The sequence below is a fragment of the Akebia trifoliata genome, chromosome 10 (assembly GCF_017979445.1).
Source record: "Akebia trifoliata isolate Shusen 1 chromosome 10, ASM1797944v1, whole genome shotgun sequence".
NCBI classification, from domain to species: domain Eukaryota; kingdom Viridiplantae; phylum Streptophyta; class Magnoliopsida; order Ranunculales; family Lardizabalaceae; genus Akebia; species Akebia trifoliata.
The window spans coordinates 22,298,821-22,316,690 of record NC_141384.1 but is presented as its reverse complement, the minus strand read 5'-3'; the positions used below and the strand labels follow the sequence as shown (position 1 = coordinate 22,316,690).

At 34.4% G+C, this 17,870-nt stretch overlaps 1 protein-coding gene across 1 annotated transcript; it reads right to left on the bottom strand.

The window, feature by feature from the left end:
- Nucleotides 1-538: 538 nt before the first annotated feature.
- LOC147393287 (uncharacterized) lies at nucleotides 539-4,861 on the bottom strand. The gene is made up of 2 exons (XM_086456547.1): nucleotides 1,650-4,861; nucleotides 539-1,217 (listed from the first exon to the last, which is right to left on the bottom strand). Exon 1 carries the CDS (start codon nucleotides 4,819-4,821, stop codon nucleotides 2,110-2,112), a length of 2,712 nt encoding a protein of 903 aa, XP_086312673.1. The 5' UTR covers nucleotides 4,822-4,861; the 3' UTR covers nucleotides 539-1,217; nucleotides 1,650-2,109.
- Nucleotides 4,862-17,870: the final 13,009 nt, after the last annotated feature.

Here is a 17,870-nt window from a genome sequence, read left to right as displayed (position 1 = left end):
TTAATGCTGGGGTGACCTCAGTGGGGGACACACGAAGGACATCTTGACGTGGTGGCGCACGCATGCCCGTAGATGCATTTTCTACTAGATACAAATAAAATGCATCTACGGACATGCATCCACCGTGTCAAGGTGTCCCCCGTGTATCTCCCATTGAGGTCACTCCAGCACAAGTCTTAGTGGGATGAATTGTCAGAGTAGAATGAAGGCAGTAGTACATGCTTAGCTGACGTTGGGAAGAAGGAAAATTGTGAGAGACGAAGAGATTGGTACAACACCCTGATATGTCTGGCTTTAAAATTCGAGATTACTTATAGTATGCTTCTTCATTTTGCATTTGATTTCAAAATTTTACACATTTGAGTCATACCCTGTGAGTTGGATGGGAACATACTCTCTCAAGAATAAATCTGTCTTTTCCCCCCAAAACCAAGACTCCATCTTCTCTGGATATCATACTCAAGTACAAAGATAAAAAAATATCAATCTTTTCACACATCTGTGTTATCTCAAGCACAAAATCAAATTGGAAGAAGAATTGAACAAGGAAAGAATATATAACTTCTTGGATGGGTCATTACTCCATCTAATCCAATAACTTGTAGGCAACAATTCAACAGATTGTTTGACAAATATATAGAGCTACAGATACGAGGACAGCTGCAGAGTACTGCTATTATGTGACGTTCATGAAAGATGGAAATCCGCCCTCACGGTATTGAATCCAAAACCTCTCACAATGCGAAGTAACACATCAACAGTCTCTGCTACTCTGTTGGCTGATGCAATCTTAAGTGTTTAATCTATGATTGCTAATCTACCTCATCCTGGATGTTGAGATTTCTATTTCTATTTTCTACTAACTTCTCTCTTTTATTTCAAAGGTTTCTTTCAGTTTTTAGTAGCAACTTACTAAAAATCTGAGTAACAGAAATTTCTCAATTCTGACTTTAGGTACGTCTTTGTCATATCCAGAATAATAAGAATGCAATCCATTTCATGAATAAATGTGAACAATGGCTTCAAATTCAACATAGTGTTCTCTCTTGAACCATTTCATCCGTTAAAGGCATGCTCATGTACCTCTACATCTTTTCTTACTACTTCCCATCAATGCCTTTCTGACCTTTCTTTCACCTGTTTAAAGTCTGTGACTTGCACCAAAGCACTCTTCAGTAGTCCCATCATGGGTCTTCCTTGGAAATAATCAAACCATACTGAAATGTAAATCAACCTCTAATTAGTTGCAATACGTTTGCAAATAGATTTTAAAAAACAATTACCCTAGAACACTTGAGATTTAGATCAGAGTTTAATTATTTTAAGTGTGAAACAAACATGAACCTATCAATATGTCTAACCACCTAAGGTTGCCAAGTATTTCATGAAATCCAATAACCAATGAAAAAAAGAAAATATCCCCTCTAACTGGGAAATTCATCATAATCTTACACTGCATTATTTGACAATACGTTCACAAACAAAATAGCTCTCAAAATATTATAAATTGTTGCAAATATGGTTAATTAGATGTATATCCCATATTTCTACCAAACTGCAGCTTGCTCAGCGATAATCTTTGCTTACAACCACCTTATTTTTCCCAACTTCATCATTAAATAAATAAATAAATAATTGCTTACAATTACCTGTTATCCCCTTAATCGCATCGATGAAGATATCATGCTCAGAAATTTACACAATGGGCTTGGAACATTCTGATGAAGTTAATGAGGTTGCACCCACTTGAAGGAGCTTCTCAACGACAATACCAACAACAACCAACTCCAACAGCAGAGAAAAATAATCACGGTTGAGAATGCCGGCAAAACAAAATCATAAACAGAACCAAGTCACAATTACATTCCAAGTCCAAAAACATTATGCCGGTCCGAAGCACCCAATTGACTCTTGAAACTGTTACTATCTTTTAGTCACAGTGACTAAGCATCGATCAATATACAGGATGTTCAAGTCAACCTTACTGCTTCCCATCCACAGATCAACTTCGTTTTGAGTTTGATCTGTTTTTTCAATATTGGCTATTGCAACCATCTTGCACTCCACCCCACTTCATTTTACCACAATTGAAGACTTCACAAATTATAATTATCCTGCTAGTTTCATCTCACTAGACCCACTAAAACTGCGGTCAAATACTTCTAATGAGTACTGATGATCCTCATGGTAAGATCCATGTCTGCATAGGTAATCATATGTAATATACATGAGGAAATCCAAAAACAGGCTTTTCCCTGATGTCTCTTTTGAAGTTTCTACGCCTCTATCTATGTTGTTGTAGGCCCTGTCCAATATCTTATATGAAATATCATCAAAAGGGACGGACGCTTGACTCAGCTTCTGCCCCCACATCAATGCCTTCTCATGCAAACCTTGTCTAGAAAAGTGAGAGAGCAATAAATTAACTGTGACAACATTCGGGACAAATGCCATTTTAAGCAATTTTGCAGTCAGTATCATAGCACGGTCAAGTATGTCACTACACACACCATTCATCATTGTGTTGTATGTAACTGTGTTCGGAAGAATACCCAACGATACCAACTCATCCAATATCATCACAGCTTGGCTAATTTTGCGGCAACTGCAAAAACTGTGTATCCGTATGTTGTATGTCATGATATCTGGGTCCCACCCACTGGCACACATCTTATTCACGAAGACCTCGGCATTAATCAGATCGAAGGCCTTACAATACCCACTGATCAAAGTATTATATGTAATGATATCTGGGGTCAGCCCAAATCTGTGCATGTCCATAAACACATAGTTTGCCAATTTCATTCTACCTTGTTTACAAAACCCGTTAATAATCATATTGGTTGTAAAAATATCTGGTACAAGACCTCTTTCCCTCATCTCTTTCTCCAACTTTAGTGCTTCACTTACCTTTCCACAGTTACAAAACCCACCAATCAAAGAATTGTATGTGAAATTGTTTGGAACGAATCCTCTTCTTGACATTTCTACAAAAGCCTCGCACGCCTCCTCCATATGTCCTGCTTTAGAAAGTCCATCAATGAAGGCCGAGAAGGCAACCGCATCAGGAGATATCCCTCTCCTTTCCATCTCATCCCACAACATTTGGGCTCCCATCATGTTTCCCATCCTAAAATATCCATCTAAAAGCACTGTGAAAGAAACTCTATTAATCGGAAAGCCCTTCTCTTGCATCTCATCCATAAGTTCTTCGGCCTCTCGTAGCAACCCATTCTTGCACAAGCCCATGAGAAGATAACTACAAGTGGAAGATGATGGGGTTAGACCGAACTCCACCATAACCCGATAGACTTCAAAAGCTTTGTTTTCCAGCCCTGCTTTGCTATAACCCGCGATGATCGAGTTAAATGCAACCACACTTGGAGGTAATCCCTTCTCGAGCATATCCCGTAAGAATGCCATGGCATCATCAAAACGACCTGCCCAACACAATCCTGCAACAGAAATATCTGGCAATGAAAAATCCGGAAGCAAACTCGACGTGGATACATCCCTCAACAATCTGTCCCCATCCTCTTCTCGGCCGAACCTACAATGCCCAGAGACCAAAATGTTGAAAGTTACACCATCAGGTGCTAAACCCTTCTCTCTCATTTCTTCGTAAAGTAAGTTAGCCTGCCCAATCTCCCTAGCCTTCACATACCCATCGATAAGGGTGTTGTACATAACAGAGTTGGGAGCAATACCCACTTCACGGATTCCATCAAAGATTCTCCTTGCTTCAACCATGTTCCCTTCTTTGCACAAAGCATTGATAAGTGTACTAAAAGTAACACTACTTGGATTGCAACCTTGTCCAATCATCGAATTGACCCACTCCAAAGCTTCCGAAGATTGCCCTCTCATGCAGTAAGCATTGATCAAAATGTTATATGCAAACACATCTGGTTCAATTTGGAATTTATGCATCAAATGAAAGAGACTCTCCCCATCTCGAAGATTCCCTCTTCGGCAAAACCCTAGAACCATAACGTTGAATGTATAATTAGAAGGAGGAGGTCCTTTCCTGATCAAATCCCTAAACAATTTCCAAACACTACCATAATCACCTCTCCGAATCAATAACTTTAATAGAATGCTCATCACAGAGAGACTAGGTTTCAATCCTTGGTCCCTCATCCTACCCAAGACATCTAACGCACCCGAAACCATATCGACATTCAAGAAGGCCCTCATAAGTGAATCGAAAATGGAGAAATCAGACTCATAAACATGGTGACCACTCCACATTAAACTCACTAAATCTCGACTCCGACAAGGTCCAATCCTCGTAATTATGCAAGTTAGAACATCTTGAGATAGGTATCGTAGCTCTTCCTCAGCTAGAAGATGAGCAACGACACAACACGACTTAATTGAGCTCTCCGAATCATCTTGAAAGGAGAATTTAAAGAAAGTGAAAGCTAATCGACGATTACCAAAGAATTTCATGATCTTTACAAGAAAAAAAGGGCAAAACTTTTGAGAAAAACCCTTAAGAACGAACCCTTGCCTTTCTTTGATCATTTTCGACAAACCAACAACAATTTGTCTTCGTTCGTTCGAATTAATAGTTCCAGGAGAACTGAGATTCGAAAAAGGAGAAAACTGTTCGAGAAAATCAAAGACTTGAGCTGTAGATGATGAAGATGAAGAATAAGAAGAAGATGTTCTCGTTTGGAAATTTAGGGTTTTGGGAAGTTTTTTGAATCTGAAAAAAATTAGGGTTTTTGAGAAGTTGAGTAATTTTGGTGGAGAGATGAGGAGAGAGGCACCACATACCCTGAGAAAGAAGTGCACACGGCGCACCGTAGCAGACATCACTAGTGGTAGAACTGTTGTTGATGTACGTCATGTCCAAGCTGATTATATCCGCCGCCGCCAGCGCACTGTTCGAACTTGGAAGTGGATGATGGGTGGGCGGGGAGGTTGAGAGTTTTAAAAACTGGGCATTGCATCTCGTCCCTCTTCGATGTCAAGTCATGTTGTCTCTGACGAATTAAACCACTTAACTCGGTTGACATAGTTTATTAAAATATTTATATTCAAAAAATCATAATGTTTTTAAAGAATATATGTTGGATTATAACTAGATGATGCTCAAATCTGATTTCTATTTAAAAATATAAATGTTTAAATTAGAGGTATGAATGGGTCGGTTCTGGTTCAATTCCTAACAAACTTAGAATCATAATCAATATATTTAGTTCGATTTTGATTCTTGTCTATTTTAGGTTGATTTCAAAATAAATGAAATCGGAAATGAGAAAAAAAAGTATTTCAAATCATTATAAATTTTTTTTTTTTAATTAATATATTATCAATAAAATTATTAACTTTGTTATAATTTGTTACAGTAAATATACAAATTAATGATTTTTTTTAAAAATAATTTTTTTTATTTTTGTCAAAAGTACTAAATTTTTAGAAGAGTTCATTTTAAGCTTCAATCAATAATTTCTATGAAAAATTGAAGAATTTTATATAACATGCATTTATTTTGAAATTATAAAACAAAAACACATTTTATCATCTATAATATGGAAAGAAATGACTAAATAAATCAGTTTCGGATAGTTGCGAGTACCCATTGAATAGACCCTAATGGTAATGGGGTTTCATTTTAGACTCATCCCTAATTAGTTCCAATAAAAAGGGATTTGAAATCGGGTTCGATTTCGGTATCCATTGACACCCTTAGCTTAAATCGTTAAAAAAAATTAATTAGTTTACTCGAACAAGTCCCACGTGAATGAGTGACAAGTCAATGTGAAGGATGATTCATATTAATGACATTATGAATCTTTAATTTATCCATGCCTATTAGTCAATTTTTAAAACCATATCAGGAAATCGATTTTGGGGTTCATGGTTTTAAAATACGTCCAAGGTTGGGCCATTCTTACTGATTTAGGAGGTGATCAAATAAGATGGTCAACGTGAAGTCCATCACAATGATCGTTTGATTTTTAAAAATGTTGATTGAATTTATAAAACCTCGATGGAGTCAACCAGGTTTTGTATTTTTTTATAGAAGATAAATATTTTTTAAATGATTTAAATGTTTGTTATTTATATGAAATATTTAGTACTTGTTATATTTGTAAATAAGCATCTATTAATCAACCTTATAATAAGAAGAAATGATAATTATTTAAAAATGAATATATTAATTAATAATTTTAAAGTGTATGACTCATTCAAGCTGAGATGACTCGAACAAATCAACTTTGACATCAGTAGGAGGTGAAACCTATGTTCACTTGGTTTTGAATTAGGGTTTGTAACTCGTGGTTCGTCACTCTTGAATGAACCTGATTCGTAGAGATAGTTCGTGGTAGATATTTAAGTCATTTATATTATCAATTTAAAAACAAAGGAGTATCTTTAATATTGACCAAAATATTGAGATTTTTAAAATAAATGTTCTCACTAATATAAAATAAGGGGGTTTGTTAGGTTGTTTGATTTTGATGAACCCACTACAAACATGATCTCAAGCTACTATATTAGCGAACCCCTATACAATTTTTCCTTTTACTAATCCGAATCATCTTTGACAAGATCCTAACTAATGATTCAAAATGATCGATTTTTTTGTTTGATTTTAATTTTGAATGATGATTAAAAAAAAATGTGCATAGTTCTTCATTGTTAGCCAAACCTACTAACAAAAATTAGTTATTTACGATTTTGGCTAATTGTTCATTTTCATTTTCAAAATTCACGAATTCAATAAGCACTTTAAACCTATGAAATTGTCACTTCAAAAACGTCTAAATTTGTTATCACTCACATTTCGGTAATTAAAATGAACAATGAACCGAAATTGAAAACTCATCAAAAGTTAATCACCTTTTAGTAAATATCCCAAAAAAATAATGTTAAGGGTGTGGGAACATAATGTTAGCATTTCCTATTTAAAAAAACATCATCTTAATAAGACATTTATTATTATTAATTTTTTTTTATGGGTACCCTATTTTCAAAAGCTGCCTATATATCAAATGGGGAGCGTTCAGCTGACAATCTTAGGATGACAACGTTGATTGACAAAATTTGTCTCCTATGACTTAGAATTTTCAGATTGGGCTGATTTTTTTAGTATGATCTCTATGGTGAGGAGATCATTCTCACCAAAAATCGGTCCAATCTGAAACTTCTAAGTCCATTAAAACTGGTTTACAAATTTTCGATAAAAAATCGACGGTTCACAATTCTAAAATAATTTTGATGAGGTTAGAAGTTTCCGATTGAGCTGATTGTTTATGAGGACAACCTCCTCACCATGGTAATCATCCTCACATGCAAAAATCAGCTCAATCCGAAATTTCTAACTCACGTAGGACAAAAATTTTGTCATCCTAAGATTGTCAGCCGAACTCTTCCCATATGAAATTGTTTTAAATTAAACATCAAATTCCAAAACATTGGTTCAATAGGGCGCTAATTGATGAATTATTATTACTAATATCTTTTATAGATAAAAGATTCGAGTATTTCAGCAAAAGAAAGGTGGACGAGAACACAGTTTTAAATCTCGAAAAATCGTCTAGTATGAATGATTTTTTTTTCTCCAGATGCCCTCCAACAAATAACAGAGAACAAACTCTATAAAATCAAGGCTTCTGGATTGCAAACATTTGAAATGATTGAAACTGATCTTAAGAAGGATCGCAAATTATAGCCTAAATGGAAATGGATTAAAAGAGTGGAAAAAAATTATAATCAATAGATTCACCACTAGATAGCAAACAATTATAGATGTCTTAATTGGTTAACCCAATCGTTTCAGACCATAAGACTAAATCATCCGACTTGAGCAGACCTCAAAGCTCCAAAGTCGTTGAACAATGCTACATTGATCATTCACGTTCATGAGGGAGCAATAACTCAATGTTCTTATAGCCCAAAAATCACTTGGGGCTTGCATTAACATTGGGGGAACAATAACCTAATGTTCTTCCTATATTCAAGCTTGCTTTCATCTGTATAATTCCCTTGTTAGAGCTCCTAGACCAATAATATCTCAAGTATATAAGCTCGTCAATAGGAAATAAATTAAGAGTCGCGATACATAAAGGTGTCCCGTTCATATAGTTAGGAACGGTGTCTACATGACATATTTTGATTGGATTGAAAATAGAACTGCAGTGTCCAAGATAGAACTACATATAGCATATGACCATGTAACTAGGAGCTTCTTGAAATATATTTTGGTCACATGAGGTTGCAAAAAATTGGATTAGTTGGGACTTCATGTGTATCATCTTCATCCTTCTCTATGTTAGTGAATGGACCTTCAACTGGCTTCTTTAGGAGTTTAAGAGGCTTCAGACAATGGATCACCTATCTCTTTTCCTATTCGTCATTGTAGCAGAAGCTCTAGGAAAAATGGTGGAAAGAGTTATTACTAATGGGTATCTCTAGCTTTGCAATGGAAAGGAATAGTCCAGTGGGTCCACCTCTAGGTTGCAGATGATACATTTGTATCCATCAATGTCTCGATTGGTCAATTGAGGTTCCTTAGTAAGGTTCTAAGATGTTTATAAGTGGTGTTAAGGTTAATTGTAAACCTTCACAAAAGCAAGACATTCAAGGTGGGTTGTGTGCCTAATGTAAAGGTATTGGTTTCATCGTTGGATCGTCAAGTTGGCTATCTTCCCTCTTCTCATCTCATTTACCAAAGGCAAAGGCAATTTATAGGAGCAAGGGGAATTGGGACCCTATGCTTTGTTGAATATTTTCAAATTAAAATAAGGTTTTTATGATTTAAGGGTTTGTTTTTTCTTAAGTTAGTTTTTGAGAATTTTGTGTGTATAAGGTTTAGTCCCACATTGTTCACAAGTAAGAAAGTGGTGTACCTTATAAGTAATAGTCAACTTAGTTAGTTGTATTTGAGTCACACCTTTAGACTTTGATCCAGTGCTACAAGGTGGTACAAAGCACCACCCACGCATGCACACGTGCGAAAGGACGATTGGGCGTTTAGGGCGCATTGGGCACTTTGCACATACGCATCGTCGTGAGGAACTGGGGAGCCTTAAAGTTTTTGAGATATGAAATCATCCAATGGTTGTGGTCGATCCGTCACGTATGATGGATAGGGTGCCATCAGCACCGTATGATCAAGTTAGTATCTGATTGGGAACCGATCGGATACGATGGGTCGAAATAATACCGGATCGAGAACGATCTGATCCGTTAGATCAAGGTAGTACATGATCAGAATGATCAGGTGCGATGGATCGATACCTGATCAGATTCGATCAGGTGCGTTGATTCATGATTGTACCTAATCAGAATCGATCAGGTGTGTTGGTTCATGATTGGTATCCGATCAAAAACGATCGAATCCGTTAGATCAAATGGTAACTAATTGGACGCGATCAGAGCCACTAGATCAAACAGATTCAACTAAAAGGTGTTAGTTAAAAGGCATGACACGCATACCTTCGATACGGTGCAATCTGGATCGTTAGATCTCATATAGACACAATCTAACGGCTATTAGACCAAGAGACATTACATCATAACTCTTGATCATCAGACACAAAATTAGCTATAAAAAGCCAATCAGAATTCAGATTTCTTCACTGAAAAATTTTGTATTTTTCTCTCTCTAAGCTTAAGATCTAGGCATCATCAGTTTCTTATTTTTTTGAGTGTTCTAGGCTAAATCGGATTGTACATAATCTGATTTAGTATATTGAGTGTAAAGCTTCTTTATATCTTAAAGGCATTTGTTCGTCGATCCCTTGTGTACTTTGGTTCAACCAATAGGAGAGAATATTTGTCTAAAAGAGATCGAATTTTTTCGAGCCTAGAAGTTAATTTTTCTTCCTTCATCGAATTACTCCTGTAATTTCCAACATGCTTGAGCGAGAGGCAAAGGTTGATCTCTTGGAAGTTGAGATACCTTTCTAATGGAAGTAAGTTAACTTCGATCAAGAGTTGTCTTACTAATTTCCTGGAAGGAAAATTAGACAATGTTCAAGGATGAGAAGAAAAAATTGCCTTGTAAGTTGGATGTGTATTTACTTCTCTAAAAACAAGGGGATGGCTTCCATAGTTTGAGGAAGATAATTCTAGTTCTCATGGCAAGTGATTTTGGAGGTTTGGCTCAAATCAGAACAACTTGTGGAGGATAGTCATGTTTGTGAAATTTGTGGACTTTGGTTGGAAGAGTAGTTTGTGTGTGACAAGTTCATCATAAGACTGGGAGGAGTGGAAAGGAGTTCTAAAAGTTCTTCCCACCTTCTAGAAAAGGGTGGTGTTCCAAGTAGGAAAGGGGAGCGAAGTTCGCTTCAGGGTAAATCATTTGCGCAAACTGGTGTCTCTGTATGAGTAGCTCCCAGGCTTATTTGCTATGTCTCAGAAGAAAGGTACGTCAGTTGGAAACTTCCTTTTTTAGGTCAAGTGAGGAGGTACCCTGGAATTTTGGCTTTCAAAGGACTTTTAATGATTGGGAGATTAGCGATGTAGATTATTTGATCCTGAGGAGGTTCTATTGCACCTGACTTTTGTCATTTCTATAAGTAAAATGGGGAGTCAGCAATGGAGACATAGTCGTATTTTCTCACTCTTTGGCATTTCGATTTGTTTTCCAGTGCCACTCAAGTCCATATTTAAAGGTTGGTTGCGTATGAGCTTCACTTTCCCAGCAACTAAAACGTGGTTGTATAGTTCAACTAAAACATGGTTGTATGGTTCAACTCCTTTCAATGCTTGTTAGGAATTTGAAAGTAAAGGAAATGAAAAGAACTAACATATTTTTGAAGATTAAGAACATCCATTTCTTTATAGCATTATCTCAATTTGGGTTTCCTTTTCTTTTGATGTAAGATTTTCAAGCAATTTGTGGGTGCTCCTTTTGAGGATGTTGTGGGATTAGATGTGTGGTATTTCAATGTACTAGAACCAAGGGTGGTATTGAGGTTGGTGTCATGTCTTGATATGTGTTGTTAGTCATGTATGTTATATGAATTTGGTCATCTCGACCCCCTTCTTCCTATCTTTGACAAACAAAAAAATGATGATGACTAGATAGGAACCCAACCAATACAACAAAAATACATAGGTGTTAGTGGTATGAAAAGTTAAGCCCATATCTCTTTGTGGTCGTTTCTACACCCAATGTACATGGTGGCCCACTTTGTGGCAACTTTCACTCTGCTACCCTCCCTTTGGGACCCCCAGGTTGCTCCTTCCACTAAAACCCCTAGTGCCCACTTTTTGGCGGCTTTCACTTTGGTACCCTTCTTTTTAGGCGCACATAGTACTTCCCAAGTCACGTCGTCTAAGGTTTGGGTTTGAACTAGAAACCTGGTGTTGGCTCCAATACTTAATGATACAAACCCAATCAACACACCAAAACTACTAAGTATTAGTGGTACCCATATCTCTACGGGATCCTAACACCCAAAATTGAAACAAGAAACCCCATTTTAGAATAAGCAATACCATTGTGCATATACAATTGTCTTCATCCATTGCTCCTTCCCAAGGCAAGCTCAAAGTCTGATATCCAAGGGTTTAAGTTCTCTTCCAATACAACATTTGGAGATTTTATGTCACGATATATAACCTGCCAAATTATTTCATCTGCATTACATAATTGAACTACAGATAACACTGAATTCTCGTATAGGAATAAAAATAAAAAAATTTGACAATCTGAACCTTAGAAAGAGTTGAGGAATTCAACCTCTCGCTTTACATCTTTCTTCGTTTTTTGAATAGAGTTTTACACCTATTAATTTAGATAAGAAAAGTGAATTAGTATCAAGGCTCTAAATGTTATTTTATAAGCATCCATTAGAAGTAGAACGAAATCATATTATGTCAACTGACAATACGTTATAATTGAACCTGGTTCTTCATGCAGACGTCCCAAACCTTGAGCTGCACCGAGGACGATTTGCAATCTTGTGTGCTAGGGAAGAACATGCAAAGCCCTGTTGAAAAGATGATCTTCTAAGCTCCTATCTGTCTCGGATCCCTCTTTCACCATCTACTACACTACATAATTAAGCTTGACAAGATTTAGGTGCTCAACAACAACAATAAATTGAACCACTTACCATACATTCTTTAAGAGAAACTCCAACTGGTCTCTAAATCTCTAAATTTAGAGATGGAAATGTCCAAACGTAAACTCCAACTGGTCTCTAAAATAGAGAAAGTCCCTCTCAAACACTATTCACATCTCCAAATATAGAGATCCAATGTTCATGTCTCTAAATCACTATTCACCTTATTTTAAAACCAATTTCATCCCTCTTTCTCCATAAATGTTAAAAATGACCTCTTCTTATCATGAACATGTTTTAAATGTCATTTTTGTTCCCTTCACAACTTTTTCAAGTATAAGTGAATAGTGTTTTAGAGAAGGGGTTGGTTGTAATTCAAACTGATTCGGAAGTGAGCATTTACTCTAAATTTAGAAAGACGCCAATTTGGAGGAAAATTTAGACACGTGGTTGGACTTGCTCTAAGGGAGCCAAAAAAAAAAAAACTAAAATAAACAAGAAGCATTCTAAAAGTACAATCATTTTTATTAACTAACATTCAAGATTAGAAGACAAGAATGATTCACACCAAGTTTATTATGGAAACGTTACTTATCAAATGCAACATATGTTAGTGGGAGATACTCTTGACCAGTATCTAAGTGGGAGATTGTTGTGATTTATGAAGCATGATGGTACTGGTTAACAAGGAGGTATTGTAAATCAAACCACATCTTCACGTTGTCTAGCTTGGCGGTGAGCTCGTTGGACCCATATTCTCTTACACAGTAAAACGGAGGTAATGTCAACTTCCCGCATAAGTAATTAAGTAAAAAATCAATATTTTTTTTAGAGTTGCTATTGTCACACCATTTTTTACTAATGCCATAGCAGCTATGTCCACTTCTTTGGTGATTTATATAAGAATTGGTGTGGCAATAGTAGCTCTCATTTTTTACTCTTTCTTTTGAGTATTATTTTAAAGTATTTATTTAAAACACTTTTTAAATAATCGAACCAAACATGTTTTGGGGACTTAACCAACTTTTTTGAGTTTTAAGTTGTAAAAACACTTATAACCACAATCTCCATCCTTTGAAGTTGTCACAAACTAAGATTTTCTTATATACATTAAATCACATAAACATATAATTCAAAACCAAAAAATATTCAATTCTTGTGTAACCATGTTTGTGATTGTTGTCAAGTTTACTAACTAAATTGAAAACTCTCAAATCAAGAATTTAGAGTCCATCAACTTCAAAAAAATTTATGGAGCAAAACAGTTCAATTATCACCAATCAAATCTTATAAACTACCATTAAACTACTAAAAAATCATCCAAACTTAACCGACAACTGATCACAATATGGAATTGAACATTTCAAACAAATATAGAGTCATGGAGTCAAATTCCTCCAAATTCACGTCTTAATCACATCTAAGTCACTAAAAATAAACATTCCTTCAACAATTGAAAATTGAAAATTTATTATTGTACACAACCAAAATTAATATAAATTTCACCAAAACCTGAAAAGAAAATGATTTAAATACCTCAAATCACCAAATCTAGAACCCTTAAATACTTCAATAAGTAGTAACTGAGGATCTCAAAAGTTGTTCAAACAACGAACAAGTAAAGTCGGTGTGGAAAGAGATCTATTTACCCTTCAAAAGAATTTTTGATGGAATTGGCTAAAAAATCGATTTACAAAATTAAGGGTATGTTTGGTAACACTATTAAAGTCTTAAGTCTAGTTTTTATTTTTTGAAATCTAAAATCTGAAATCTAATTCTAGAAAAGTTATTTGTTTATCATTTTTAAAAGCTTCTGGTTACAAACATTATTTTAAAACATAATGGTCATTTTGACAATATTACCTTTTTGTAATTCTAATAAATTTTCTACCGAAAAACATAACATGTGATGCATAATGAAATCATCTACACATTTAATTTCGATTTTTAATAAATCAAACATAACATATAAGGTTTTCGAATACGAAACAAGAGAAAGGTGAGAGACCTTGACAGCAGTGTTGTAGAAGAAGGAGAGGTAAAAGAAAAATGAAAGGTAGAAAAATTAGAAAATAAGGGTTTTAGGGTTTGTATAAATAAGAGATAAGTGATAGAAATCAGTGTTTTGAGGAGGGTATTTTAGGAATTAAAAAAATCAGAATTTAAAAACTTCATCTAGTGTCCCCCCATCGTTGAACCAAAACATTTGAAATTTGGTTCTTAATTTGAAATCTAAATAAAAACAAATGGCAGTAGACATAAGATTTTCGAGTCCGAAGATTTCTTATACTTGGATTTGGAGTCGCCACCATTCTTTTTTTTAAAGTGAATGATCACCCGAAAAGTACTTTTCAAAAAATCATTTTTTGTTAGTAACTCTCATACGGATAATGTCCATTGGTCCACCCTAGATCTAAGTAAGGGGGTCCATATTATGGAATAGGAAAGGTGTTAGGCACCCTACTCCTTCCACCATTTGTGGTAAACTCGGATTCGATTTATTTTTAAGAAATGCAAAAAAATCGAAAAAATGGGTTTTGTACCATCAAGTACGAGGGACTTTGATTTCGATTTAAACCAAGAGGGCTTCCTTTTTGAGAAAGAGGGCCCTTTTATGATTTATACCTTTTGAAATTTTTTTGAAAAATGTAAACTCTTCAATCGAAGGCCCATTTCCATAAAAAAAATGGTCCAAGGTCTTAGTCTCAAATTGTTTTTGTCGGATATACACTAGTGTAGAGATTTTTAACAAATATTTTCAAAAGGGTTTTTCAACCCCTACCATTTCGACCGAATTGAAGCCCAATCTATCGAAAGTAAGGGATGGTACATATTACATCTTAGGGTTGATATAAAAGAAATTAAAATTAAAAGAGAAGGGAGGAGTAAAAGAGGAAAAGTATGGAGGAGATAGAGAGCGGAGAATTTTTTTTTTCTTGGTTATTGTCCTTACCCTACATTATTATTCTTCTTCTTTGAATTTTCTTTTTGGTTTTCTTGAGGTATGTCTTGTCTTTTGCTTGAGTGACTTGAGTTGTAGATCTTGAGGGTTGAAGTAGTAAGTTGATGGATAGATGAGAATTGAGTGATGAGGGAGTTGAAGGTGTTTTAAAATTTGTGGGTTTAGTGATGAGAAAGTTGAGTAATGAGAGTAGAAGCTTGAAAGAGATTTTCAAGACTTTGGGGAGGGGGGAAGTTTAAGCTTAATGGGATTGTGTTAAGAAGAATGGGGGTTTTATAAGATTTTGAAAGTAATTTTTAGGGGTAAAATGAGATGAAAAGGTTAAAAAAAATGATAGAATAGTGTAAGATTTGTGAAATAGGGTGTGTGTAAATTGCAGGTGGTGGAAGGGCATTTGTAGAAGGGGGTGTAAATGGGTTGTTTATGATCCAAATGGATTGGATCTTTCAACCCATTTAGATTGAATGTTAGGTGAGTTGAAATGAGTAGATTTTAATTAGAAAAATGGGGGTGTAACGGAGTAGTTCTAGATTGAGCGTTACATGAGTTGAAATACGTGGATTTTGATTAGAAGAATTTGGTGTAAGGGAGTAGTTGTAAATTTTTTGTTAGGGTGGATTATGAATCTCGGACCTTTGAAAAATCTTGAAAGTACATTCATTCTCCTCAAACTATGATTTCGAGTCTAACGGGACCCAAATCATCGAAAATAGAGATATTTATAAGAAATCACAAAAATGATTGAAACACCCATCAATGTCCGACTTTGACCTAGAGATCTTGATTCTTAGGAAAACAAGATAGAAGATTATCAATAGGATTACGCGCATCAAAAATCTAAAAAATTGAAAAATTCTCAACTGATCAAAATCAAATTAAAATTAAAATTTAATCGACCAACAAAATTCAATCAATCAATCAAAATGACCTAAATCAATCAATCAAATTCAAAATTAAAATTAATCAACTAATCAAATTCAAAATTAAAATTAAATCAACCAATGAAAATAAAAATTGAAATTAAATCAACCCATCAAATCAAAATTAAAATTAAAATCAACCAAAATTAATCAAATCACTCAATGACCAATCAGATCGAATTAATTCACAATTCATAAAAAAAAAATTCATCAATCAATTAATCACGAATTAAAATTGTTCCAATCGGCCAATAAAATTATTAAACATTTGATCAAAGTTGGAATTAAAAGTTGACAATTAAAGGATTTAAACCTTAACCAATCAAAATGGATGGAGGGAAGTCTCATAATTTTTTGGAAAAGCACATGATCGCCAATCTCTCTACAAAACTTGACTCGATCAAGGCAAATTTCTGAAAGGAATGATAGAGGTGGACCTCACAAATCAATGCTAAGAATAAAAAATAAGAGAAAAATAAATAAACAAGTAAGAGTCAAAAAGGGAAACTAATAACCAAATGGCAACTCCTTGGTCAACTCATTTGTGAGGAAGGTCCCACAAATTTCTGAAAAAGAATCACTCATAAAAAGAAAAATTCCCCACCACAACTTTCTAATAATAAAGCTTTCTAAAATCACACAATAAGACAACATTAAATAAGGGTGGTCATCCATCATAGAATGACAACTTCTTTTGTCCACACACGATTTCTATCTCAGCTCTACACGATCTTTCTCCGGTTATCTTTATTTCATTCTCCACGTTTTTTTTTTACTTTCTCATTTCTCTTGTTCCTTCAAAAACAAATAAAAATAAAAATAAAAAATAAAAATAAAAATAAAAAATTAAGAAAAAAAACAGTAAGATAAGAGGAAGAATAAAGGAAAAAATAAGAGGAAGGAAAGTTACTAACGTTCTCTTCATTGTTGGTTTCAGTTCAAAGTTGGATTATGTATTCTTGAAAAAGTGAGTCATATCAACGCGGAGTTGGCATCGATATGGAATCGATATTAGCACAGAATTGGTTGTGTATTTTTTTCAAATATTTACATTGGAAAACAACCTAGATTTGGAATAAATGAAAATTATCTTTTTTTTTTACTTGAGTGATTGTGACGATCGATTCCTTTAGAAATTAGCGAAAAACGTTCCTCATGTGAATCTTCTCGCTTTATCTCTATTGCTAGATCTGACTTTAACCTTTGAAATGAGATTTTTTTTTCTTAGATCTAAATATTTTACTAACTTTTTGGGGTATTTTAAGAATTTCTAGGTATCTTTAAATTAAAACTAAGGCTTGGGGGTTAGGTATGGACTTAAGACTTTAAATTTAGGATTTTGGAAAGTATTGGAAGAGTTTTTACCTATCTTTTCTAAGATTTTTCTTAAACTACGAAATTAAGTGGTGAACGCTCATTTTTAAAGTACTTTGTAATAATATTAAGGTTTGATTAGGTTTCTTAAAGATAAGATTTATTTTTAATTAATTTGTTAAGTGGTTTAGATAAAATTTTAATTAGTTTTTAATTAGGTTTTATTTGAATTTTTTTATCTTACATAGAATGAGAATTTTTTTAACTCTTGGATAAATCCCCAATGGAGGGTTTTTAATTAAATTATTCTAAATTCTTTGGAACTCCCGGTGAAAAGTTCTTTATAAAGTATAAGGTGGGCCCAACTTGAATAAATGGGCCACCATTTAAAATTTGACCCATGGACTAGATTAATTAAATTTATTTGTTTAAAATTTTTAATTTGAGTTATTAAGATTTCACGTTACGTTAATTAATAATTTAATTATTAATTTTTATTTTTGAATTTTAGGGGTGAAAAATTATCGTTTTTCCCTTAAAGAGGACTTTTGAGTTGGAATGTTTCGAAATCATTTTTTCGTAAGAAATTTAATGAGAGCATTGGTTTGGGTCACTTTGTGATTTTTAGTGTGAAATGATCGT